General features: G+C 49.0%; 1 protein-coding gene across 1 annotated transcript in view; it reads left to right on the top strand.

Annotated features, from left to right (window-relative positions):
- Positions 1-23096, top strand: part of SLC24A3 (solute carrier family 24 member 3) — a gene marked incomplete at its 5' end in the record, with an annotated part of 470984 nt that extends 447888 nt beyond the window's left edge. The window contains 3 exons of the mRNA XM_082644790.1: positions 950-1062; positions 21154-21219; positions 22723-23096. Coding sequence (XP_082500916.1) covers positions 950-1062; positions 21154-21219; positions 22723-22872 — 329 coding nt within the window. The 3' untranslated portion in view covers positions 22873-23096. The remainder of the gene's footprint in view (positions 1-949; positions 1063-21153; positions 21220-22722) is intronic.
- Positions 23097-25725: the final 2629 nt, after the last annotated feature.

Genomic DNA, 25725 nt, shown 5'->3' on the forward strand with positions numbered 1-25725 from the left:
ACAGTGAGAGGCCCGCGTACCGCAAAAAAATAAATAAATAAATAAATAGTAATAAAGACAATGATTGCTAACCTTTGCTAAGTGCCACAACTGAACAGAGCAATTTAAGCACATGATGTTACTTAACAACTCTATGAGTTAGAGACAATCATATATGCATTTTATGGATGAGGAAACTGAGGCTTCAAGAGGACAGACCCCATAGCCTAAGGTTTACCCACTGCAGAACCCCTCAAGTGCCTGCTGCCAGAAGTCACTCTTCAGTGTATGACAGACCCTTCCTCCCTCATAACCAAGATCACAGTTTACCTGCCCCGCCCTAGGTGGATGCCCCCTGGATGGCCGCGCACCTCCCAGCCCCCACTCTAATTTATGTGCCTGATTTGTGCGGGAGGAGATTGGTTTTCAGCAAACACAACCTGTGGCTCCCAGCCTTAGCACAGTGCCCTCCACTGGTCCTTGTGAAATTCTGCTGGTTACATTATATTCCTTAATGTTGCTCAGTTATTTAGAAGAAGAATTGGATAGAGCGTAGAGCAGATGGGTGATGACACTGAACCATGGGTTCAGTGAACCGTGGGTCGGTGAACTCAGGAGCCCTTTACAGACTGCTGAGTTTATTTCTTTCTATAGGATGCTTCAGAATTTTTGGAACTATAGTTGGTTTTCAAATTACATTTAACCGATGATCATATCTGAAGTAAAGCTCAGCAGTTCAATAGAATGTATATTTCATTCTGTTCGATTGAAAAAATGCACACAAACAAAGAAAATGTGTATTCAATAGACTGTTTTACAATCTGTATCATCCTACAGTGATGGATGGCCTGGGAGAGACCCGGGCACATGGGTCTCTGGCTGTCAGACCAGGGGCTCGAGAGAGTCCTTGGGGGCCGGGGCACCCCGCAGGGACCACCTCACTCACTCAGGTAATCTCTTGTCCTCGCAGGCATGGGGGACATGGCCGTGTCCAACTCCATCGGGAGCAATGTTTTTGACATCCTCATTGGCCTCGGGCTCCCCTGGGCCCTGCAGACCCTGGCTGTGGATTACGGATCCTATGTAAGTGGTTTTTCCTCTTTTCGTGGCCTCGGCCACTGTAACTGTGTCTCAGGGCAAAGGAGATGTGGAAACACTCACGTGGAGGGGAAAACAAATTCTCCTGGCCAGGTCCTCGCGAGGTCAGGCTCATGTGGGAACATTCAGGACTTGAGAACAGAGCTGGTAGGCGGTTTCTGGGGAGGGCCAGATAGTAGATATTTTAGGCTTTGCCGCCCGGACGGTCTCTGTCACAGTTGTCATCAGCTCTGTTGTGGTGGCCTGAGGCAGCCACGGATGATGGCAAGTGGATGAGCGTGGCTGTTTCAGTCCAACTTTACGTATAGAAACTGAAATTTGAATTTCAGATAATTTTCACACGTCATGATACATTCTGATGCTTTTGAATCTTTTCAACCAATGAAAAACGTAAAAACCCTTCTTAACTCATGGGCTGTGCAAAAACAGCCGGGGGGCCAGGTTTGGCCCCTGGGATTTGTTTGGCATGCAAAATATTTTTATTCACGAAGAAAGGGCACAAAATACCCCATGCTGTCTCTGCCAGGGACCTGGCAACAGTCAGACCCCACAGTGATGGCCCCCGCGCGCCTTCTCAAGGCTAAGCCGACCGTGACTCCAGGTGGATTTGCAGGTGGGTGACACGGGCGGTCCAGGTAGATTTCAGGGCTCTTTCCCAGCTTCCCAAAGTGTTCCCTCCTCTGCTCATGGGCACTTCTCTCCCAGACACTGTCCAAAGATGGAGGGAGAAACTGCAGTTAGAGATTTCTCTCTGTATCTGGAAGAAAACAGTATTATTTATGCCTCTGAAGTTTTCACACCCAACCCAGTGTTGGGTGCTTCTCTAAATGTGTTACTGAGCGTTGCTTCAGTCTATCTGTGTAATGTGTTGTCAGTAAGTGTGTTTTCTGAAGAAAATATGGTGGCTCATGTTATCAGATGATGGTTGTCTCCGAGTTGCTTCACTCATGGCTGTTTCAGGTAGGGAAGGTGTGTCCAGTGATGAAACTGAAATCCATGCAGAAAGCCCACATGTTTTGGGTTCATTTGAAGCTACCTGTTGGCAGAGAGGTTTCACCAGAGGGTAAAGATAAGCACAAGAAGTTGGAAGAAAGCAGAACGTGTCCTAAGGAGCCGAGATCTCTTCTCTGCTGTCTATGAAATTGTGGGATGACGTGGTGAGAGAGGACGCATTACATTACCTCGGGGGGTCTGGAAAGGCTCCTTACAAGAGGTGACTGTGAGTTGAAGTCTGAATAACTAGAGAGAGACAGCCATGGGAAAACTGGGGCAGGGCAGAGCAAAAGCATTGCAGGCAGAAGGAACAGCCCGTGCAAAGGCCCTGAGGCAACAGTGCACTTGGCCTGTTGGAGAGAAGGAAGGGGTTCAGGGTATAAGTGGAGCAGAGTGAGCCTGGGGGCTCGTGGCCTGAGATGCACTTGTGGGACAGGCAGGCCCAGATCATGTGGGTGCTCGTTTGACGGTTAATAAAAAATGACAACATTCAAACTGACGTGATATATGGATTTACAAAATGATGTTTTTGATGGCTTTTATGAGAGATTCAGCAGCATGAGTTTTTTCTTTAACTGTGTTTTAATTGATCTTTCTTTAATTACCAGAGAGACTGAGTATTCTTTTTTACATGTATTGGCCTTTTGGGTTCTTCTTTAGGATAATTATCTCTTTATGCCCTTTACTCAATTTTCCATTAGAGGTTAATGTGTTTTTTCTGGGTGAGTTGATTTTTTTTCATTTTTTTCCCTTAATACTTTTTTTAAAATTTATTTTATTGAAGTATAGCTGATTTACAGTGTTCTGTTAGTTTCTAGTGTACAGCAAAGTGATTCGGTTGTACATATATATATACATTCTTTTTCATGTTCTTTTCCATCATGGTTTATCACAGGATATTGAATATAGTTACCTGTGCTATACATTAGGACCTTGTTGTTTATCCATCCTATACATAATAGCTTATATCTGCTAATCCCAAACTCCCACTCCATCCCAACCCCATTTTCCCTCCCCCTTGGCAACCACAAGTCTGTCCTCTATGTCTGTGAGTCTGTTTCTGTTTCATAGATATGTTCATTTGTGTTGTATTTTAGATTCCACATATAAATGATATCATATGGTATTACTGACTTACGTCGCTTAGTATGATGGTCTCCAGGTCCATCCATGTTGCTGCAAATGGCATGATTTCATTCTTTTTAATGGCTGAGTAATATTTCATTGTATGTATGTACCACATCTTCTTATCCATTCATCTGTCGATGGACAAATGTCCATTGGGTTACTCTCATGTCTTGTCTATTGTAAATAGTGCTGCATGAACATAGGGGTGCATGTATCTTTTTGAATTAGAGTTTTGTCTGGGTATATGCCCAGGAGTGAGTTTTAATCCTGGGCCCTAAGCCCAGGAAGAAGGACCACTTAGCCTAGGCTGACTGTAAGGTAAACAGATGCTCACCAGAGGCCAGCCCTTCAATGGTCCCCCATCAGTGCTCCCGAAACACCATGCCCCCCTGACCACCTGCTGTCTCGGATATTGCACAGCGCTGAGCTAGCGCCCTTTAGACTCACAGCCCCTGAAGGTGCCCCGTGCTTCCCCTGCTGGAGTCTTTCCTCCCGCGGACTCTGACTCAGATGCACACACTCCCCGTCACTCTTCCCATTTGAAATGATGTTCCTCCCTCCAGGTCTGTCGCAAATGCCACTTCATTCAGGACTCCTTCCTGGACCCCACCACCCCCCACTGCCGCCAAATGGGATCTCTCTCCACAGCCTTTATTTCTGCCTCACTCACGGCTCGTCCTAAATCTGTGAACTTGTTTCATCTTATCACATGTTAAGTGACATGTAAGAGAGACACTGAAGAAATGTCATCCAGGTTGGCACCTGAAGGAGCATCATCCATTGGGTGGTCACAGGATTCCAGATAATCTTCCAAGATTCCTAAGAGTGCCATTGTTGTCAGTCAGAATCTGATGAATGGACTCACATCAACCAAATTCACAAGAGTTTGATGTATATGCTAGAATGCCAGCAGATGGTACTAACATACCCAAGTGCCAGATAGAAAGCATACTTATTGCCGATGACTTGCGCTCTGTTTTCCTGGAGAAAGATCTTATGGGGGAGGTATCTGGGGAACCCCGTGACCACCTTCAAGTGCACTGACTCACCAGGAGTACTCATGGGACTCAACAGCAGGTCATAGTCACAGCTAAGGTTTATTAGAGCAAAGGGTTTAGAGTAAAAGCCACAGGCAAATAAGATGCATCAGGAGAAGTCCAGAGAGGTCAGGTGCAGGCTTCCAAGTCCTGCCTCACTACAGGGCCACGTGCAGGAGATGGAGTCTGAGGCTCTCTGGAGGGCTGGTCAGGTAGACACACTCCTGCAACATGTACAGCCGTGATCACAAAACCCGGAATCCCAGCACAGACACCAGGTACACATCATAATGCTTGCCGAACACCCTGCCAAGCTGGTCCAGTTTGCCCCATTGCTTCCAGTGTACACACCAACACCATCAGTCAGTGACATAAAGAACATTCCAAGGGCCACGTTCTCATCAGCCTGAGATTTCTAGGCTCCGCTGGAGGCAAGCAGGATTGAATAACCAGACCTGTTGCATTGATACCTTCCCCACGGAAGGTCAAGTTAGAATTGTATTTCTCAGAATAAGCATTGCTACTACTCTATTACAAATAACCACAAAATCTCTCTGGGGTAGCCCAACGAAGGTTTATTTCTTGCTCAGAATCTGCTGCAGTTGTTTCTATCCTGGCAGCTCCCATGGACGCTTCAAGCAGAAACTCAGAGATTGAGGTTTTTCCATCAGGTGGTTCTACCATCTTGGAGTCCTTCTCCAGAGGCCACTCAGAAAGCTGAGAGGGCAAGGGCACGGAGGATGGTGCAGATCGGTTTTGGATGAGGCCTGGAAGTGGTCCATGTCCTGGCTGCCCCGACCCACTGTCCAGATAAGTCATACGTTCCCGTCTAGCTATAAGGGAGCTCCAGGTCATTAGTTGAGTTGTGTACCCAGGAAGGAGTGGAGACGCGGATGAGTCCTGCAGTCCAGGGTGTCCGGTTGAGCGTGGAGTCCAAACAGGAAGGATTTGCTGGATAACCTTCTACTGGGGCTGCTGAGCTGCTGCCGTCCGAGCGTCCACGCATATCATAGGGCCTGTCTCTCTGCCACCCCGAGCTGCCCCCTCCACTCCAGCCATTCTGGGCGCACTGACTAACCCTGCCTCTGAGCTCCTTTCCCTGGGTCCCGTGTGGACCACCTCCCTTCTGGTTAACACATCTTTTCTGTACTTAATCTGAGAACGGTATTTTCCACTGTGTTTACACTCTCATTAAAGCCTCGCTGCTTGCTTTCAGTACAAGTCAGCTTGATTCTGTTTTGCCATTCCTAAAATAATCTCTCGGGTTTTTCCCACAGTCCACGAATCTAAACTTTACTTTTTTCTTCCTTTTCTCTGATTATAAAAATAGCTCATGGTCTTCATAGAAAATTATAGAAACTTTAATTAGAGAAATTCTAATTAGAGAAAACTCTAGAGCAGTACCTGTCCAATAGAACTTCCTACAGTGATGAAAATGTTCTAGCCGTACTGGGGGATATAGTAGCCACTAGCCCCATGAGACATTTAAGCACTTGAAATGTGGCTGGAACAAGTGAAGACCTGAATTTTTTAATTTTTATTTTATTTTAATGAATTTAAATTTGTATAGCTACATGACTTGTGGCTGCCCATGAGACACTGCAGCTTTAGAGGATGAAATAAAAATCATATAGTCCCATCCAGAGATATCAACTGTTAACATTTCTGCATAGTTTTCTCTTCCTAGGCTGGTTGACATAGCTGATGTCACGCTATACAATTTTGCACATTGATTTTTTTTTTTTTTTTTTGCGGTACGCGGGCCTCTCACTGTTGTGGCCTCTCCCGTTGTGGAGCACAGGCTCCGGATGCGCAGGCTCAGCAGCCATGGCTCATGGGCCCAGCCACTCCCGCGGCATGTGGGATCTTCCCAGACTGGGGCATGAACCTGCGTCTCCTGCATCGGCAGGCGGACTCTCAACCACTGCGCCACCAGGGAAGCTCTACACATTGCTTTTTAAAATACTTCTTCTTACACACAGCAAACATATTTTCCTTAAAAATCTCATTAAAAACATCATTATTAAGGCAGTTTAATATCCTCGTTACGCCAAAATTAATCATTCTGCTGCAGTTGGACACGGATGCTGCTTCAAGGTTTTCACTGTTATAACTAATGATGCCACAGACATCTTAGTACATCAACCTTATAGAGTTTAAAGAGCTACAGAAATTAACCACAAAACTGCATTTACATTTGAGGCTATTTCTTTTGATTATTTTCCCAGAGTTGGAATTGCTATAGAGAAGACGAACATTTTGGAGCTCTCTACACATGGCTCGTTATTTTTCAAAATGACAATATTCATTTCATTTTATTTTATCCTTATCTCATTCCTGCAGTTTAGGGGCAGCTTCATGGCACCCGCATATTCTTCTCCTTTTTTAACACAGCCTTTCCCTTCATGTTCTCACCACGGGAAGCTCGGTGAGGATGAGCATCCTCAGAGCACACAGGATGGGGCTCGTACATGCTTGAGCCACGAAAAAGGTGTTGAATGTCATGGAAGCCTTGAGTGAATCGTCCGCTGCACTTGCACTAGCCTCACCAACAGCTGCCTTTCGTGACTCAGAGGGAAGCTTCAGGTCCAAGCTGAGACCTGAGGGTAGGGGGAGGTGCCCCTCCAAACCAGTATTGTTTTTTAAAAATTGGTTCAGGGACTTCCCTGGTGGTGCAGTGGTTAAGAATCCGCCTGCAAGTGCAGGGAACATGGGTTGGAACCCTGGTCTGGGAAGATCCCACGTACCACGGAGCAACTAAGCCCGTGCGCCACAACTACCGAGCCTGTGCTCTGGAGCCTGCGAGACACAACTACTGAGCCCTTGCGCCACAACTACTGAAGCCCGTGTGCCTAGAGCCCGTGCTCTGGAACAAGAGAAGCCACCGCAATGAGAAGCCCGTGCACCGCAACGAAGAGTAGCCCCCGCTCTCCACAACTAGAGAAATCCTGCGCACAGCAATGAAGACCCAATGCAGCCAAAAATAAATAAAATTAAAATAAATAAATAAATGCCATTTTTTTTTAAAAAAGTTGGTTCAACATTTATTTTTGAGGTGAGACGATGCTGCCTGAGCAAAGGATAGAGAAAGGTTCTGTCATTCAGCCTTCCCCGTTATCACCCAGTTCAGCTCAGGCCTCAAGCCTGTGTATCCCGCTCCAAGCAAGAGCCCTGCTGTGAGCACACCCGGACTTCCCCAGGACATACTACAGGTGGCCCTCTGCCGTTACATGGTCATGCTCGGTCTTGGGTGTCTCCTTCCTCTCTCCAAGGGCTCTGCCTCTTCTAAATGCAGTGTACTGTCTGTCATTTCATTTCCTGATCCATCTTTACTTCCCATCTTTATCGGCACCCCAGACTCCGCCTGGCTTCTGTGTTCCTGAACCCAGCTCGGAGTGTTGGGTATGGATCCATTGAGTTCAGCAACAGTCCACCTGGTTGATTCCTGTTTGTTTCACCTTCCCACTTTCCTCTTGTCAAAGTTGTGAAGAAGTAAACTTCAGCCGTACATGAATTTCAACCACTTCTTGTTTTCTCTAGTGGCTAAAAAGCATGCAGCAAAACGATGAGAAGAAACTGTGCTCTAAATAACCTGGAAAATCAGTCCATGAATAATAGATTTTTACCACCTTGAGTCTCTCCAAGGAGGGATGAACAGGCAGGAGCAGGGGATGCAAATCCTTCCAATGTCCCTAAGATCCATTATGTTTATTTTTTCTTTACTGGGATTACAGGGTACAGTCACAGAAGGTGAAATCAAAAACATTGAAAAACAAAACTCAGAGCTCATCCTGGAGGTAAACCAACCCCTCTTACCAGCTGTGAAATCTTCCTGATTGAACATGAACTCCCAACTCCACGAGGCACTTTGTCTGCCATAAATCATGCCCTCTTTTCCTCTCCTGACATTCTCCCAACACTCTTTAGAGAACAGAAAATTAAACATAATTTTCATATCAGTAACACCCACAGCCATGAAAACACACCCTTTTCAGGTTCCAACTCTAGTGGCAGGGTGATATCATGAACACAAAAATTCAGGCCCTACTAGATGTCTGGCCCAAGTTCATGTTTTCCATCTGTGGATGACATAACTGGGTCATCAGTCCGTCTGGTCATTCTTCTGGAATTGTACAAGGAGCACGTCAAATTCTGTGGTTGAAGATCGCCTTTATTTTTGAAGTTGAGGGGGAAATGCAGGAGAAGAAGCAGGCCACTTCTGGTTTATGAGCAGCCATGGCACACAGGAGAGTGCTGTTGGGGGAAAACGTTTGGTTGAAAAGACCAGAGAAAGAAGCCTTTATCCAAATGCTTCTGTTTCTGTAACCAGTGCCACAGAGATCTTCATTTTATTCCAGGGATACCAGCGTCCAATGTAGGCCTCGCTTTTGAAAGTAGAAATTCAGTAATCTATAAACAGTTCATGAGCCCCAGGGAAACCAAGGGGGATTTCATTCTTACATATGGTGTGAGGTAGGGATCCAAGTTCACTCTTTTGCATGTGGATATATAGTTGTTTCAGCATCATTTGTTGAAAAGGAGATTACATTTTGAACTTTTAAAATTCTCTGGGGGAAAAAAACCTAGTTAATTTACTTTTCAGTACTATTCAAAACTTAGTAACTGTTAGGAAGCCCATGGTTATACTGCAGTTAAAGCAGTGTATTCTAGAATCCATGTTTAATAAATAGTGATAATCTTCACTGTCAGGAAGAGTTTTCATCCTGAAGCAGAACTAAAATGTAAATGGGCAAGAAGCAGGTAGAGGCAGCCAGGTGAGCTGAATCGGGGGCGGGGGGGGGGGGCGGCAGAGTAATCAAACCACCCTCAGATCCAAGTGGCATTCTTTAATATGCTACTTTTTACTTATTTTTCGGAGATCGTTTCATCTCTTTGATTGAGAGGGCATTCAGGGAGGGAGGAAATCTCTATGAGCAGACCCCCCAAGTCCTGCCCACACGCCTGACTCCTCTCATCCCTCCAGGCACTGCCCCCAAGTACAGCCCATGCTGAGCATCACATAAGCTCTTCCCCGTGTCCCTGTTGGCCCCCTCTCTTCCCTACTTTGTCTGACAGTTATTTACCCAGATCGGTTCCCTGTGGCTGGAGCCTGAGTGTAAAACCTTGTCCACTTCGCGTTTGCCATCCACACGGCAGGACATTTTACTTGTTTCAATAGAGAATACATTTTATTTCCTCAATTGCAGAGGCAAGCAATCCTCATACATCAGTAGCTCCTGAGAGTGTTGCCGTATTTCAGTCCAGTTAAATAATGTATATTCATGGTGGTCATTCTCAATCATCCAGACAAAATTAAGAATGAAATAATTTCATCAAAAGCAGTCAAGGTGCTGGCATGTAGAAAGGTGGACTTTCATTTTCTGGGAAACTTTACTTGTGCAGGCTACCTCTTTGTCTAGTAATGGTAGACCAGAACAGTGGCCCAATTTGGCCCAACCAAGCTGTGTCTTTTGGTTTTCCTGTAAGTTAGTGATCGAAGAAGACTGTCCCCTGGAACCAGACCACCTCACAGAGCGGGGAAGGGCCACCAGCAAGGACTCCCCTTGTCTCTCTCTCCAGTTCATCCTTTGGATATCAGCTTGGATGTCCACTGTGATCTCCCAAACCTGAGTCAGATGTCGCTGCTGTGTTTTTCATCAGCAGATACCATCAAGGCTGACTTTGCCCCTTTGTCTGAGCCTCCGCAGAGAAGTGATCGCCCCCAGGGCAGGAACTGTGCCCGTCTTACTCATTTATTGTTTTCTCCCTGCCTGGTACTTAGAATGTGCTCAAGAAATAGTTGTTGGATGGCTGGATGGATCCTAACTTTCCCATCAGCACCACCTCACTTGGGGAGGAAGACACGTGAGCAGAGCAGAAGGGAGGAACAGGCTGACCTGAGAAAAGTGCAGGGGACAAACAGAGCAGCACTGAGAATAGCTTAACAGTCATTGAGTCCCTGCTATGTGCCAGCAACTCCAGGGAGGCCATGCACACATGGGCTCATCTAATTCTGGCAACAGCTAAGTAAGACAAGCATCATTTTCTCAACCAGTGCGTATCGTGCTTGTACTATGTGCCGGGAACTTGGTGAGGAACTGGGAATACAGAGTGAACAAGGCAGGCCAGCCCCTCCCCCTTAGACCGTGTGTCGGGTTGAGGGAGACAGACTCCATGAGGGACAAACACGGGGGCACTGACTTCAGAGGAGAAGCCTGTGAAGATAGTGAGGTGGGCGCGTGACAGTGAGGGGCGTCCGTCACTCTAGACCCGCTGCCCAGGGCGGTGGGCTCTGTGCTGAGCAGTGAGTGGCCAAAAAGAGTGGGGGGTTTGAGGGGCAGGGGGCACCTTGTAGAAAGAGGGTACCCCGGGCAGCTGTGTCTGAAAACAGAAGGAAGGCCAGGGCGCGGGGCGAGGCGGGCCAGGGTCAGGGATTCACTGTAAGCACAGTGCTGTTCTAGGCCCGCTTCTGCAGCTCAGGCACCCAGGGCCTCAGAGCTTAAATTCCACAGCCAGAAAGAGGCAGAGAGAGGACAGTGAGGTTTCTTCTCTTCACACTGGGCCAGGGAGAACCGTGGCCAAAACAAATCGTGGCACAGAGGCCGCCGTTCCTGGCTGGTGCCCAGGAGCGTGAGGGTTGTTTTTGGGGCCCCTGAGTTTGAGTCTTTGCTGGGAGAGAGGTCAGGGTCTGCTTATTAAGGCTTTGGTGAGCACTTCAACTTCATGTAAAGAGAGAAGGAACCGGGAGGGAAGAGAACTGACGCCCAGATTTCACAGGCATTGGTGCAGCTCAAATCGCCACTGCCTAAGGCTGCAGTAAGTGGTGAGTCTACAGCGGTTTCTTTCTGAGTGTTGGAAGAACTGCTCTGGATCCTTCCATGAAGATGATCCATTTGTCCAGGCCCTGGCTCCCTCCACCGCTTTCATCAGACCCTTGAGGGCCAGCCCCCGTGCCCAGGCATACTGTAGGGTCACCAATGTGTAACTTCATGCCGAGATGCAGAAGTTGCTTGGAAAGATAGTTCCAGGTTCATGGAAAAGCGCATTTAGAGGCTTATTGGCCATGAGCGATGTGGTCTTCCCTCAGGTCCGCCTCCAGCTTTTCCCGAGAGAGGGTGTCATTTCCAAAAGGACACTCAGGGGCCTCCATCTATTAGCATTTCAGTAACCACATGACATCTATCTGTAGCTCTGACATTGGCACCAGCAGCCTGTGTGGGTTTAATGGCCTCCTCACCCTAGCAAGTGACCTGCTACAGTTCTGAAGCAATTTTCCCATCTTGCCTAGATGGATTTCCAGGTCATAATTTTTGGATAATTACCACTGAGACAGCTGTTTTGTGCAAGGATTAGGTTCAGGCATCTGACAGCAAGGAACCAAGGCAGTTTTACAGATTTTAGCATTTCTTAGTACTTGTGTCTTGCTCAGAAGCCAGCTAGCTACCTAAGTGCCCCCAATAAAAACTATTTCTAAAAGTCAGTTTGGAAAATGAATACTTCTTGTCCCATTTTGGTGACAAATGTCTGTTCCGCCTACTCCAGCCGAACGAAGAAAGTCACCAGGCAGGCTCCGGGAAGCCAGGGCAAATCTGATTTCTGAGCTGGGGTTTAGAAATATAAAATAAATCTAAGAAGCAATGAACGGAGGCAGAAGAGGGTGTCTGTCTTTTTCTGTTTCCAAGCAAGAGCCCTCCTGATTCCAGAATCCACAGAGGTAAAAAGAAGTGATCAGAAATGTTCTCATCCTTCTTCTGGTCAGACATGAATCGACTGCTTTCTGTGTGCTAAGCTGGTCGCCGTCACTGGGGACACCTCAGTGAGCTGGACAGACACCGTCCTGTGCTCCTGGAGCCCCAGCCTCTGGGAGGAGATGACCACACAGGCAATTCCGAACCCAAGTGTGATGCATGCTCTCCTGAGAGCTGGTCATGCGGGAGTCGTGGCAGCATGTGGTTGTGTGTGGCAGGGATCAGGGCACCTGGAATGCATGTGAGGAAGTGCCACTTATTCTGAGAATCTGAGATGATCAGAAACCAAGCAGGTAAAGGTGAGAGGCTTTTTCTAAACAAAAGGAACAGCTAGTAAAAGACCAAGGTACTAGAAAGTTCTGTGCACGGAAGGACCCGAGGACAGCTCCTCTGCCTGGGGGAAGAGGGTGGGGGTGGGAGGCGGGGAGGCAGAGGGATGAGTGGCAGGAACGAACTAGAGCCCAGAGAGGCCACGTGGGCAAGGGCGCTGAGAGCCGTGGTCATGGAGACAAGGAAGGGGGTGGTGTGATTGTCCTGTTAGGAAGAAGATTCCAGCTACTGCGTGGGGAAAGGGTTGGAGCCAGACAAGACAGAGGCCCAAGACCAGTGATGAAGCATGTGTAGGAGAGAGAAAATATGTGACCTGGGGAAGACAAGCCTGGGTAGGGGTGGAGGGGAGCATATGTAAGAGGCAGTGCCCAGGGTTCCATTTAGGACAGATTAGGTTTGATGTGTCTGAGGGTCGTCCTGGTGGAGATGTCAGGTAGGCAGTGGGATAAAGGCGGCTGAAGTTCAGAGGCAAGGTCTCCGTTGGGCAGTCGAGAGCATTAATGTGGGTCTTCAAGCATAAAGCTCATACAGGAAATAAGTGTAAATAGAGAGGAGAGCCCGGAACCATATCCTGATGTCAGGTAGGAAAAAACCATCCAGTGAAGGAGGCTGAGGAGTGGTCAGCCAGAAAGGTGGGGGGGACTGGGAGGAAGTGGGGCCCGAGAATGTTTCCAGAAGGAGGGAGTGGCCACGTGGAGGAAGGCTTTTCCCAAGGCCGGCTGTCTGCCAGCCATCACCTCCCCCAGGAAGCTGCCCCAGCCATGTCCACTGCCTCTGCAGTCACGTGGGTGGTCATCTCCCCTCCGCCTCTGAGAGCAGAACTGTGTCCGGCTCAGCCAGCGCGCCCATAACCCGCCAGTTGGTTCTGGATGCTTCTGCATCTTCCTTCTCGTCTTTTTAGCGAGCATTCCTGAATCAGGCTCCTGGTACCTGGATGCTGCTCCAGTTGCCGGACCAGTGTTTCCTTTTACTGAAAACGCTGCCCCAACCCCCAGGGGAAGAAGAGACTTACAGAGGTCTTCCCCACCCCACCCTTGGTTGGCACCTTGCACTTGACCTTGGCAGTATTGACACCATGGACACCAGCAAAATCCAGAAAGCGCTGCCAGGGCCTGTCTAAATATGAGCTGTTCCCACAGACCTGGAGGGGTAACTGGGGGATCTCTGGGCGACATGGCAATGAATGGGGCTCTTCTTGAGGCTGTTCTGACAAGACCCTGGGGGCTACCGTGACACCACCCAATCCCCTGAAGGTGAATCTTTCCCTTTAGATTTCAGGTGGTGGTTCAGGAAAATGAGATGATACCTGGGGGAAGACAGGGTCTTTACTGGCCCCCCAGGAAAGGGCTGACCTGGGTCACCAAGGCCTGAAGCAGATTCAGTCCCACTGTCTATCAAAGTTTAGATCCCCCAGAGACCACTGCATCCTGAGACAAGGATGGGGTGAGGCATTTATTTGGGGGGGAGGGAGGAGGAAAGCCCAGTAGGGAGCGGGGAGGTGTGACGGGAAGGTAGGCAGCAGCAGCAGCCGGAGGGACATTGGTGGGGCGGGGGGCACTTCCGCAGTTCTGGGAGGAGCCCTCAGGCACAGACGCCAGTACTGGCTCTGGGGAGTCAGCTGGCTCCACCAAAGGGGCAAGAGGATGGGGGCAGCACGGGACCTGGATGGGGCCCCAGGCCTCTGCTGCACGGGCATCTGCTGCATGGGCTTCTGCAGCAAAGGCCCAGATACCACCTTGGAGAGTTCTTAGCAGGTGAAGAGAACTCTGGCTTTTTCCCTGTGCCCTGCAAGGTGCAGGGAAGAGTCTAGGATTTACAGGCTGAAGCCCAACTCTGAGTGCAGGCTTGACCCCTTACCAGCTCCGTGGCCGTGTGTGATACTGTGCTATGATAAGAAATATACATTTACTCTTCGTTTCTAGCACAGGGCTCCTAAAACCCTCAGAATTTCCTGAGGAGAGCTACAAAGGTATCTTTTTTTTTTCTGTTAATGAGGTGACTTTAGGTCAGCACCTAAGGATGGCGACTGCTTGGCAGGAAAACCAACCCTGTGATTTGAGGGTTGGAACTTTTAGTCTCAACCCCCTGAAGTCTGGGGCGAAGAGAGGGGCTGGAGGTGCAATCAGTCACCAGTGGCCGTTGATTTAATCAGTTGTGCCTCTATAATGAGGCCTCTGTAAATGCCCCAAAAGGACAGGGTTCAGAGAGCTGCTGGGCTGGTGAACACATGGAGATTCAGGGAGAGTGCCCCCCCCACCGAGAGGACATGGAAGCCCCCAGCCCTTTCCCCACACCTTGCTCTGTGCCTCTCTTCCATCTGAGTTATATCCTTTTATAATAAACCGGTGATCTAGTAAGGTAAAGGTTTTCTCCGAGTTCTGTGAGCCCTCTAGCAAACTAGTAGAACCCAAGAAGAAGGTTCCTTCTTGGAACCTCCATGGGGACCTCTAATCTATAACCCAGTTGTCAAAAACACAGGTGACAACCTGGACTTACAGCTGGCATCTCAAGTAGGGGGAGGTGGGTACAGCCTTGCAGGGCTGAGGCCTAACCTGTGGGAGCTGCTGCGGCTTCCAGGTAGGTAGTGGCAGGTTAAAGTGCAGGACACTCAGCTGGTGTCGCAGAATTGCTTGGATGTGTCAGGGAAACCCACACCCGCGCACTGGTGAGCAGAATCTTACCTTGGTTAAGAGCTTCACTGCCCTGAGCCTCAGCTGTCTCACCTTTACAGGGAGAACAAGCCACCTCGAGGAGTAGCCACTAGAATTCAGTGCAATCCTGTGTTTGTGTGCATGCTCTGGAACGGAAGGGACTTGGGCACCAGCTGCCTTTAACGTGCTGCTTTTCTGTCGGCTTTTTCACTTTCTGACGTCATTTAATTGTTCAAGGAGAGAGATCCCCGCCCTGTGATGTTATACAACGTCAAGTCACGGCTGGACACATCCATTTGGAACCAAAGCCCAAGCAAGTGTTCAAACTACCCAAGTCAGAAAATGCAAAGGACACACCACATGTGTTCCAAGTTATAAACCAAATTAGAGAAAATCCAGGGGCTTCTTGTTTTTCTGAAAAGAATTTGCTGGTTGGGTGGAGCTGACCTCAAAACATACAGAGATTTTAAACTGTAATGTGGGGAGAGTCGGAGTCTTTGAGGCTGGGGGTTTTCAGGTCCTCAAACAAACGGTGTAGGATTCAGGGAGCTGTTTTATGAGCCATGTGCACACGGGAAACTAGGGGTGTCATGGTCTCTGTGTGCGTCCCTACTAAAAACCACACATCCACAGAGCCTAAATTCCTGTTGACTTGGGGACAAGCCAGCCTCCTGTTTCCTCTCCAACAACTGCCAAGAGGGAATTGGGGAATGAAAATTCGTAGTTTTGAAGGCAAGAAATAAAAACAACGTTAAATGTCAGAGCTGAGCAATCCGAGTGTGTTGCCTGCACTCAGAAGGGCATTGCCATGGGGACTCTCTGCCTTTGCACTTCCTGGGCTTCGCATCTCTGAGGCAGGAGCAGAGAGAGGCCAGTTTAGGTCCATACTGTGCAGTTGGAGTTCCAAGTCTTTTCCAGAGGTTAGCATCTTAGCCAACCCTAAGATTGTCTGGCTTAGCAAGCCCCCAAGAAACTAGTTGTTTGAGAGGGTTAAGATTTGCTGCCCTCAGGAAAACATACTGGGGTAACGAAAATGTTTTATATTCTCGTTGGGGTGGGGTTACCTGGGTACACGCATTTGTCAAAACTCATCCAACAGTCCTCTTGAGATCTGTGCATTTTACCATATGCAAGTTTGCCTCCACTGGGGGGAAAAAGGTAATTTTGGTGCCCTCTGACTTTCTTGCTTAAAAAGATCAGGCTTAAAGCCACCCTTCACCGTTGGCAGTCTCCCCACCCAGCTCTCCAGTCGTGCCCCTTGCCATCCAGCCTCACTGCCTTACACATAACACACACACACACACTCTCTCTCTCTCTCTCTCTCTCTCTCTCTCTCTCTCTCTCTCTCTCTCTCTCTCTCAGCATCACCAGCAGATGCTCACTTAAACATACAGTGTGTGGAGTTAGGGGGGCAGTTAGGTGCTGTGTGGAATGACAAAAAGCTCAAGACCCAGGCATCTGCCCTTAGAGCACTGGGACTAGCTGGGGAGGTAAGAAGCCGGCCCCTCCGGGGAAAGTTAGGATGAGATCAGCGTCAGCTGGGGGATAAAGCCAGCAGGGGCCCAGTGAACTTGGAAGAGGCAAAGGACCTAGGGAGGGATGGGCAGAGTAGAAGTGGGAAGGAGGTGAGGGCCCCATCTGACTCAACTGCATGTTCGCAAAGAGGATGGGCGTGGGGGGAGGCGGTGAATTGCTCCAGTTTGGTAAACGCTACCAGTGCCTGACGGCAGGGAGGGGCTGCCAGCGTGTGAGCTGGTGCCTTTGAGGTCCCGGAGGAGTCCCGAGCTGTCTTCATTCTCTTCATTCTCCTGTCTCCACTGTCGGCCTCTTTTCATTTTGCTTGTGTTATAAAATCAATACACACCAATAGCCCCAAACTGGAAGCAGCCCACCAAGAGGAGAATAATTAAACAATCCATCATATATGTACGCTGTTAAAAAAGAACTGAGCGGGCTTCCCTGGTGGCGCAGTGGTTGAGAGTCCACCTGCCGATGCAGGGGACCTGGGTTCGTGCCCCAGTCCGGGAAGATCCCACATGCCACGGAGCGGCTGGGCCCGTGAGCCATGGCCTCTGAGCCTGCGTGTCTGGAGCCTGTGCTCCGCAACGGGAGAGGCCACAGCAGTGAGAGGCCCGCGTACCACAAAAAAAAAAAAAGAACTGAGCATATTTGAAAGTTGCTGAGAGAGGAGATCTTAAAAGTCCTCATCACAGGAAAGAAAAATGTTTATAATTATGTATGGGGACTGATTGGGGGGATCATTTCCCAGTATATACAAATATCAAGTCATGATCTTGTACACCTGAAACTAATATAATGTTAGGTGTCCATGATACCTCAATAAAAAAAATGAAGTGAGCTATCGATGCAATGAAAAACATGAAGGGATACATTAAAAAATCGTATGCTGAGTAAAAGGATCCTGGCAGAAAAGGGTGCACGCTGTGAGATGCCCTTTATACGACAGGCTAAACCAACATATGATGGAGGAGCTTAGAGCAGTGACTACCCCTGGGTGAGACTGGCTGGGAGGGCAAAGGAGAGCTTTCTGGGGTGAGGGAAGTACTCTACGTCACGGCTGGAGTTCGGGGGACATGGCTGTATGCATTTCTCAAAACACATTGAATGGTGCAATTATGATTTGTGAATTTCACCATATGGAAACAGCATCTAAAAGGAAAAGAGCTGTGAACTACTAGTGAACCCTGTGTAGTGAGAGGCAGGCTGAAGTGATGGGGGTGACATGTCCTAGGTTACTTTGAAGTTCATTAAAAAAATAAGATGCTCTGATTCTTTCAACTTTTCTGAATGCTTACAAGCATTCATAATAAAGTGTTGGGTGAAAAAAAAAGCTATACACACATAGAAAAAGTGGGGAAGGGAGACAGGGAATTTGGGGCAGGGATTGCATTGCTTCTGGAACATCATCCAGGGTCTCTCTGGCCAGTCCACCCTGCCCCACAGAAGCACTAGCCTTTTTGTAAACCACACACAAAACGCCACCTCAAGGGCATTCCTGATCATTCACTGATTATGTATCAAGCACGTGGTCTGTGCCCAGCCCTGTGCCAGGCAGAGGATGAAATGCCATGGTCCCTGCTCTCATGGGGTTTGTCACCTACTGAGGCATTGACCAGGGAGCTGCCAGGTGACGACCGTATCAAAGTAGCAGCTGGGGGGCCAGGGAAGTGGGCCCAGGCAGATCACGAGTGGATGGAGAATAATGGCCCAGATTTACTGAGGACTTTATACACCGGCTCCTATTCAAGCTTAACATGGATTAATTCAGTTAGTACTCATAGCCACTCCCTAAGATGGGAACTGTATCGTCCCCATTTTATACATCAGAAAACTGAGGTCTGGGGAAGTTAAGTCACTTGTCCATGATTATATAGCGAGTGGGTGACTGAGCAGGAAGCTGGTTATGGAGCCCATGCCCTAAACCAGGGGTCAGCACACTTTTTCCAGAAAGGGCCAGAGAGGAAATACATTAAGTGCTATGGGCCATACCGTCTCTGTCAGAACTACTCAGCTCTGCCATTGTAGCATGAAAGCAGCCACAGACAATGTGTCAATGAATAAGCTGAGTTATAATAAAGTTTTATTTATAAATGCAGGCGATGGGCCAGTTGTGGCCCATGGGGTCACAGGGACCACAACTGGCCCATCACCTGCATTTGCCAACCCCTGACTCCAACCACCGATAGTCTCCAGTGGCTGGAGGTGTTCATGCTGGCGCAGAGGCAAGTGAAGGAGCCCTAATTCCTGACTGTCACGTCCATGGGGAAGGGGGTTCAGTAAGGTAGCAAGGAACCGATGCAGGCGTCGAGAGCCCAGGTCTCTAATTAACAATGAAAAACCAAAAATACACCCCTGGGTGCGTGTGGCAGTCCATTAGCCAAGAAAGCTGCAGAGAAAAAGTGAAAAATACTCAGAAACCCCACAAAAGTTGGTTGTCTTTAGTCTTTAGAGACAACTTACAATTTCAGCAGCACTGTCCTTTGAGACTTTATGTGAATGTAGACAGGGTGAAGTTCCAAAGCTTTGGTTGAACATGATTCCTTTTGAAAAGCCTTGGCCAAAGAGAACAGTCCTGCTTTGCTTTGCTCTCACTGGCTCTTGGTTTCTTAAAGGCAGGAAATCTCTTTACTCAATCCTTGTTGCTGACAAGGATTGGAGCCTGGAGCTCATAGGGTGAGCTGGGCTGGGAATGCAATGGCCCCCTTCTGGGAAGAATCCACACAGTGTTGAGAATTAAGAGCTCAGAAGAGACTCTCTTTCAGTACAAGTCATTTGTGATGTACTCCCAGGTGCTGGCCTCTTTATACTAACACAGCTGATGAGAGGGGGAAACTATCCACAGCCTGGCTGAGGGTCTGCAGGAAGTTAAGCTACCAGCTGGACTGAGATGGGGCTGATCTCCCATTTGTCTGCGATGGATTCACTGGGTCAACCCATTGCTTTAGTGTCACGGAGATATGATTTGTGTCCCTTAGTCTTCGGGAGGCATATGGTATGGGAATAATTTCCCAGCTGGGGTTCAGCAGATGGTTGGCTCACAGGGATTGTGTGGGCAGGGGAGAGTCCTGCCCGTTCCCTCCGACAGAACATTGCTTAGTGAGATGTGTTAGGCTTCTGGGTCCCCACGGAAAGGGTTGGCTATTTAGGGCATGCAGTGTCCTGTCACCAAAAGATGAACTAACACACCCATCTTTAGAGACACCCACAGGTTACCATACCCACACCTGGGGGTGAACTGGGGCAAGGGCGGCAAGAGGCACCTTGAACCTTGCCCAAACCACGCCTACTAATAATCACCACTTAGTTCTGTAATGAAATCAATCAACCTGCCTCATTTTCCTTTCTGTGAGCACAGGTGAGCATTTGACTCCCAGCAGGACAGTGTACATTGCTGAGGGTCGGGAGTAGTCCCCCAACCTGGCTGCACATAAGAGTTTCCAAGAGAACCGGGGAAAAATGAATGTCAAAGTCCCATCCTCAGGACGCTCGGAGGTCAGAAGTAGATTGACCCTTAGGACTTTTTCTTAAACTTTCTCGTGCATCCGAACTGTCTGGAGCATCTATTAAAATACAGGTTGATGAGCCCTGTCCCCAGAGTTCGCTGATTTGGGAGGTCTGGATGGGGCCTGCGATTCTGTGTTTCTAACAAGCCTCCAGGTGATGCTGCTGCTTCTGCATTTGCCAACCCCTGACTCCAACCAGAAGTCAACCCCTGACTTCTGGTCAGGGGAGGGTGCCCTGTGAGCACGGCTGCCCCAAGGCACCCCTCCTATTTCCAGGCAGCCGGCCTCAGGACCCTGGACAAAGCAGAAGGGGCATCTTCTCGACACCATGGAAGAAACTTTACCATCTTTACCGGCCCGGTTGGCCCCTTAATACTCTCTATCTGCCCTGTCCAGTATTGCAGCCACTAATCACATGTGGTTCTTCTAATGTAAATTTGAATTAATTAAAGGTAAGATTAAAATTTTTGTTCCTCTGTTGTTTGAGCCACGTTTCAAGTGCTCCAGAGCCCCATGTCCCTAACGGTTACCATACTGGACAGCACAGATGTAGGACATTTCCATCATTGCGGAAAGTTGTACTGGACAACGCTGTTCCCTAAGAATTCCAGAAATTGGTATTTTTCTTCAAAGTTTGCCAGTTAACCCCACTGTATTACTGTGAAAAACAAACAAAACAAAATATCAGAAATGGAATGTTAACTCTTTCCTTTCTTTGCTTGCTCAAGATAGCAACCCTCACTCACCACTTCCCATCAAGTTTGGGTGAAGGTCACAGACATTTGAATGCAACAGAGATTAAAAAGTTCAGTAATATTTTTCAAAATGTTGCTCCCGTGACCCATGTTATTAAATTTACCCTAAAAGTTGTGTGTCGAGCAAGCTGAAGCTCCCTGGAGGTCAGGTCCCCAGGAAATAAGAATTAGGCCACACAGGATGGAGAATTCAAGTGGCCGAGGGGCAGTCAGTGGACACCTGCTGGAGGCTGAGAGGGATCAGGCTGAGGATGGACCAGACAAGGGTGCACCCTGGGTGTGCAGGAAATCGCCCGTCCCTACTGCGGAGCTGCCGTTTGCTCTCCATCCCTGGACTCACTGGTACTCACTGCCCCGCACTCCGCAGACATGCTTTCAGGAGCCTGACTCCATGTCATCCTTTCTTACAGATTCGGCTAAACAGCAGGGGACTGATCTACTCCGTGGGCTTGCTCCTGGCCTCCGTCTTTGTCACGGTGGGTCTGCAGCTCTCTCCACTCTCCAGTTCCCATGTTCCCCCCCACCCCCGTGGGTCCTGTGGCTACAGTTTGTTTGGACACCAGATGGGCATGGCCTTCTGGTGGATAGAGACAGTTAGCCACCAGATGCCCCATCTCATGGCTGTTTCTTCCAGAAGTGGATCCTGGCAACCCATGAGAAAGCCTTCTCCCTCTCTGAAAGGAGCCAGCCTCCTCTCAGAAGCTGGGTCCATCTCATGTCAAACACAAATTTTTATCAAAAGCCAAAGGGAGATCCCACTTTTTCTGCGAGATTAGTCGACGGAAGGTTGTATCCCAATTAACTGACTATTCCAGGTTACTAAACAACTTCATAAATCCATGGATTTGACCAATACTCAAAGACCGAGAACAGACTTGATTGACAGTGAACTTTTATTGCCACTGCACTACCTTGGCCATCACATCCATTTGTACGATTTAATATTTCAACTCAACTGACACATTTGGTGGGAACAAGTTCACACCACCACACGGACTGATCCACTTGAAGTGCCTGTTAACACACACATATGTTACAGAATTTTCACAATAAGAGACGCAGTGTGTTTTCTCCTGAATTTTTCAAGGAAGTGCTCATTGAATCACACCTGGTATGTGAACATACATATACTAGAGAACGGGAATTCAGAAGGGCAGGAGAAGTAATTTACAGGATCAGGATGCAAGTCCAATGTCAAGGTTTTACCAAAGTAAATACTGCCTTACACAAAAGTGAAAACCCATATAAATCTATTCTTTTGCCGTTTAGGATTTTCTTCAGGTGGGTATGACTTAGGGTTATACTTGTAATGGCCACGCACTGTGCTTAATGCGCATATTCCCCCATCTGGAGCTCACCAACCCCCCACCCCACCCCGTGAGGTAGTCACTGATATCAGCCCCATTACCTAGGCCTGTAGGGAAGTTGTGTGTGACATCGGAGTGCTCGTTCCTAGCTTCGGGGCATCCCTGTGCTTCACTGAAGCCCTACAATGCTGGGAGACGGGGTTCACTACTGACCAGCTGGCCAAGCTGGGCTGTTGAAGGGCTGAGAAGAAGTAGGTTTGGGGAGGAAAAGTTCAGACATATTAAGTCTGCAGCGCCTATCTGACATCCAAGGGGACAGGTCTGGACAGCCGTTGGAAAGACGAGTCCCAGTTAAGGAGCAGTCCCACGCTGGACACGCCAGAACATTGGAGGGGTTTAGAGCCGAGGAGTTGGAGGAGACCCGCAACGGAGTGAGCACAGACAGGAAAGTGAGGCCTAGGTGTGAGTCCCGGCGCCCTGGGACAGTGAGAGGTCAGGATGAGGGCACAGGGTCGCAAAAGGAACAAAGAGGGAGCCATCGGGGAGGCAGGAGGGAAACCTGGTGCGCGGCTTCAGGGAGCCGGGGGCGGGGGCCGGGTGGGGGCGGAGTCCAGGGAGAAGGACTGGGCGGGCCCCGCCCCGCGCCCTCTGACCCTGCTCTGTGCCTTGCAGGTGTTTGGCGTCCACCTGAACAAGTGGCAGCTGGACAGGAAGCTCGGGTGCGGGTGCCTTTTCCTATACGGCGTGTTCCTGTGCTTCTCCATCATGACTGAGTTCAACGTGTTCACCTTCGTGAACCTGCCCATGTGCGGGGACCACTGACCCGCGGCCGCCGCCAGCCGCGGCCCCTCCTTCTGTGCAATACGAGCCCGGCGCCCGAGTCCGGCCCCGCGGCGTGAGTCTCTGCGCGGCCCACCGGCCTCTGCTCCCGCCCCCGGGTCGCCCCGCCCCCGGCCCCTCCCCGCTCCCCGCCCCCCGGCTCCGCCTTCCCGCCTCCTCCGCGTGAAGACTTCCGACACCCGCGTGAATTTTCAAGCTCCATTTTTGAACAGTGACGGAGATTCTAGAAAAACTGGCTGCTAACTGGCCCAAGCCAGGCAAAACTTAGTACATCCCTCGTCCTTTTTTAAGTTATTGGATGGAAGACTAGCCTAATTTATGACCCTAGACTGTGGAAGGAGAGAGAGGAGAGGGTCCATTGATGGTAGGGAGTGTTTGGGATTTCTTTATATTTGGCGCTGATTCCTAGGTTACTGGGTCTGGGGGGCTGTTTGGCTTTGGAGGATCCCCCTTTTTCTTCCTTTGCTTCCAGAGATTGAGAGTTTTTCTTGCATCTTCTTTCACTGGGCTCTGGGTCCGTCGATGACCCACGGGTGTCCCAGCTGCGTCCTCTGGGGTCGAGTCCCAGGCGCTTTGGAGCTTGTATGGATTTAGTGCTGATCCGAGGAGCGGCTGGCGAGGCCCTGGGACAAAGGCGTGACACGTCACACCCGGGGGTCTCCGCCAAGCCCCGCAGGCCTTCCCTGGGGCGCAGGGTTTTACGGGAAGGAGATGGCTGCCCACCTGTCCATTTTGACCATCACTCTCTCCCCAGGTTCCTTCTAGCCTCTCAAGCAATAGTTGTTGCCTGCCTGCCAGAGGCCTTTGACTCGGGGCCCCGGTTAACCTCTCCATCCGAGAGCGCTAGGCAGCCAACGGCAGGAGCTTCCCCGCCTGTAAGTCCCCGAAATGTGCTCTCTTTGCTTGGTGTTTGGGGTGACAGGGAGTGACCCAGAGGCCAACACCGCTTTACGCGCAGGAGGTACAGACACTGGTTTCTTGGGAAATGGAGAGACGCGCACTTTGCACAGACGTGGCCCCTCGGTACTGAGTACACTGGACCCTGACCGTTGGCTCGAGGGCCAGCGTTCTAACTTCGGGACGCCACCACCCAGCAGTCCCAGCTCCACCGCTCCCTTCTGGGGGGTGGGGGCGGGGGCGCGGGCGGGAGGCACAGGAAGGAGAAAAGAGAACGGACACCTTGGAAACCGCAGAATGTGTTCAGTGCAGACTCGCTCAAGGGCATAAGTTATTGTGGACGTTGTTGCCAATCACTGCCCAGCAGCCCTGCTAGGTTTTGTCTGATGCTGGATTATTACACAGATAATTCCACCGAGTTGAGACCCACCCATGCTTGTTATACTTGTATTTATTGAAACTGTGGATTCTTGCCCGTGCCGCCCCATGTATTTACTTTAAGCACTGATCACTTATTCATTTGGTATGGTTTTCCCCGTCCCTTGTACACATTCTGGTATGAATTGTATAAATAACCTGCTACAGATGTTTGCCGATGGTGCAGACTGAGGCCTGCGTTCGCCGAGGGGCACCTGCCGGCCGGAGGAGCGGGAGAGGAAATCACCACTTCCGGCTCTCAGAGCCAAGACACACATGGATTCTGTTACACATTTTGCACTGGTTTACGGCGATTGTTTTCTTGGACGGATAGTGTAAAATAAACTTCTCTGTTCTGTATCTTTCCTTGAGCTGCGCTCTTTGCTTTCTCCCCTGGAGTGAGGAGGATGCAGGGAAGGTAAAAAGATGGTGTCACCACGTGGTTACTGTTTCTGGGTTGACGCACATGGAAAACTGGTCCGTGTCTGGCAGATTGCAGGTACGAGGTGACAAATCATGGGTCCCCTCTGAATCTTGAAGGGACTCTGGACCTGTTGTCCTGTAGAATACATGCGACGTTATGTTAGGAATTCTTTCAACTGGACGTGAGAGGAAGAGCATTCCAGAGCTGACAGTGATGTCCAGCAGGGCTCAAGTCACCATCCTGTCTGATTTTACTAGTTTTCAACTGTGAAAGTTAAGACTTCCCCAAAGTGGATACCTTAAGAAAGACAGTAACACATAATCGTAATAAGCCATATTCTAGATGACTCCCAAGAAATCATTGTGGGGGACTTCCCTGGTGGTCCAGTGGTTAGGACTCCATGCTTCTACTGCAGGGGGCACGTGTTTGATCCCTGGTCGGGGAACTAAGATCCCGCATGCTGTGAGGTGCGGCCAAAAACCAAACAAACAAACAAATCATTACCGGGATCTAAAAGTAGACCAAGATTAGTAAACAAGCCAAGTTTCCACCTGAAACTCAGTATAACTGATTTATAGGAATCAGAAGAAACATAGCTGGTAATTCACAGCACCACCTTTTATTTAATTATTTAAAAGAATCTCTTCCCAGGTGGTGGAAAAATACTAGAAACTTAGCTTTGTTTTGAGTGTTTACATCTAAAGATGTTTTACTCCTATATTTGTGCTTTTTATAAATACACTCTAGACATGGAGCGGGTATTATCATTATGCAGATTGGTGCTTACAAAGCATAAGATGCTTTTACGTTAAATATTCTGTCATACTGGTCTTAATTAGTTTTAGTTTAAGTCTTTAGCAAAGACATTTGATCCAAAGCCTGAGGGGTTTTTTTTTGTATTTTTTTTTTAACTCATTTGCTGTGAAATCTTGAGAAACCATAGTTCCATGCCAAGTTTCTCAGAGAGGAAATTCTGGGGCGAGGTTGTTTCCATGTTTCATGCATCACGATTGCTGACGTAGGAACTGGGGAGGTTTCCTTTCTGAAACGAGCCCCGGGCATCTTTCTGCCCACACCTCAGCCATGCACTTTGGGTC

Source organism: Mesoplodon mirus (genome assembly GCF_964341445.2).
Source record: "Mesoplodon mirus genome assembly, chromosome: 15".
In the NCBI taxonomy this organism is placed as follows: domain Eukaryota; kingdom Metazoa; phylum Chordata; class Mammalia; order Artiodactyla; family Ziphiidae; genus Mesoplodon; species Mesoplodon mirus.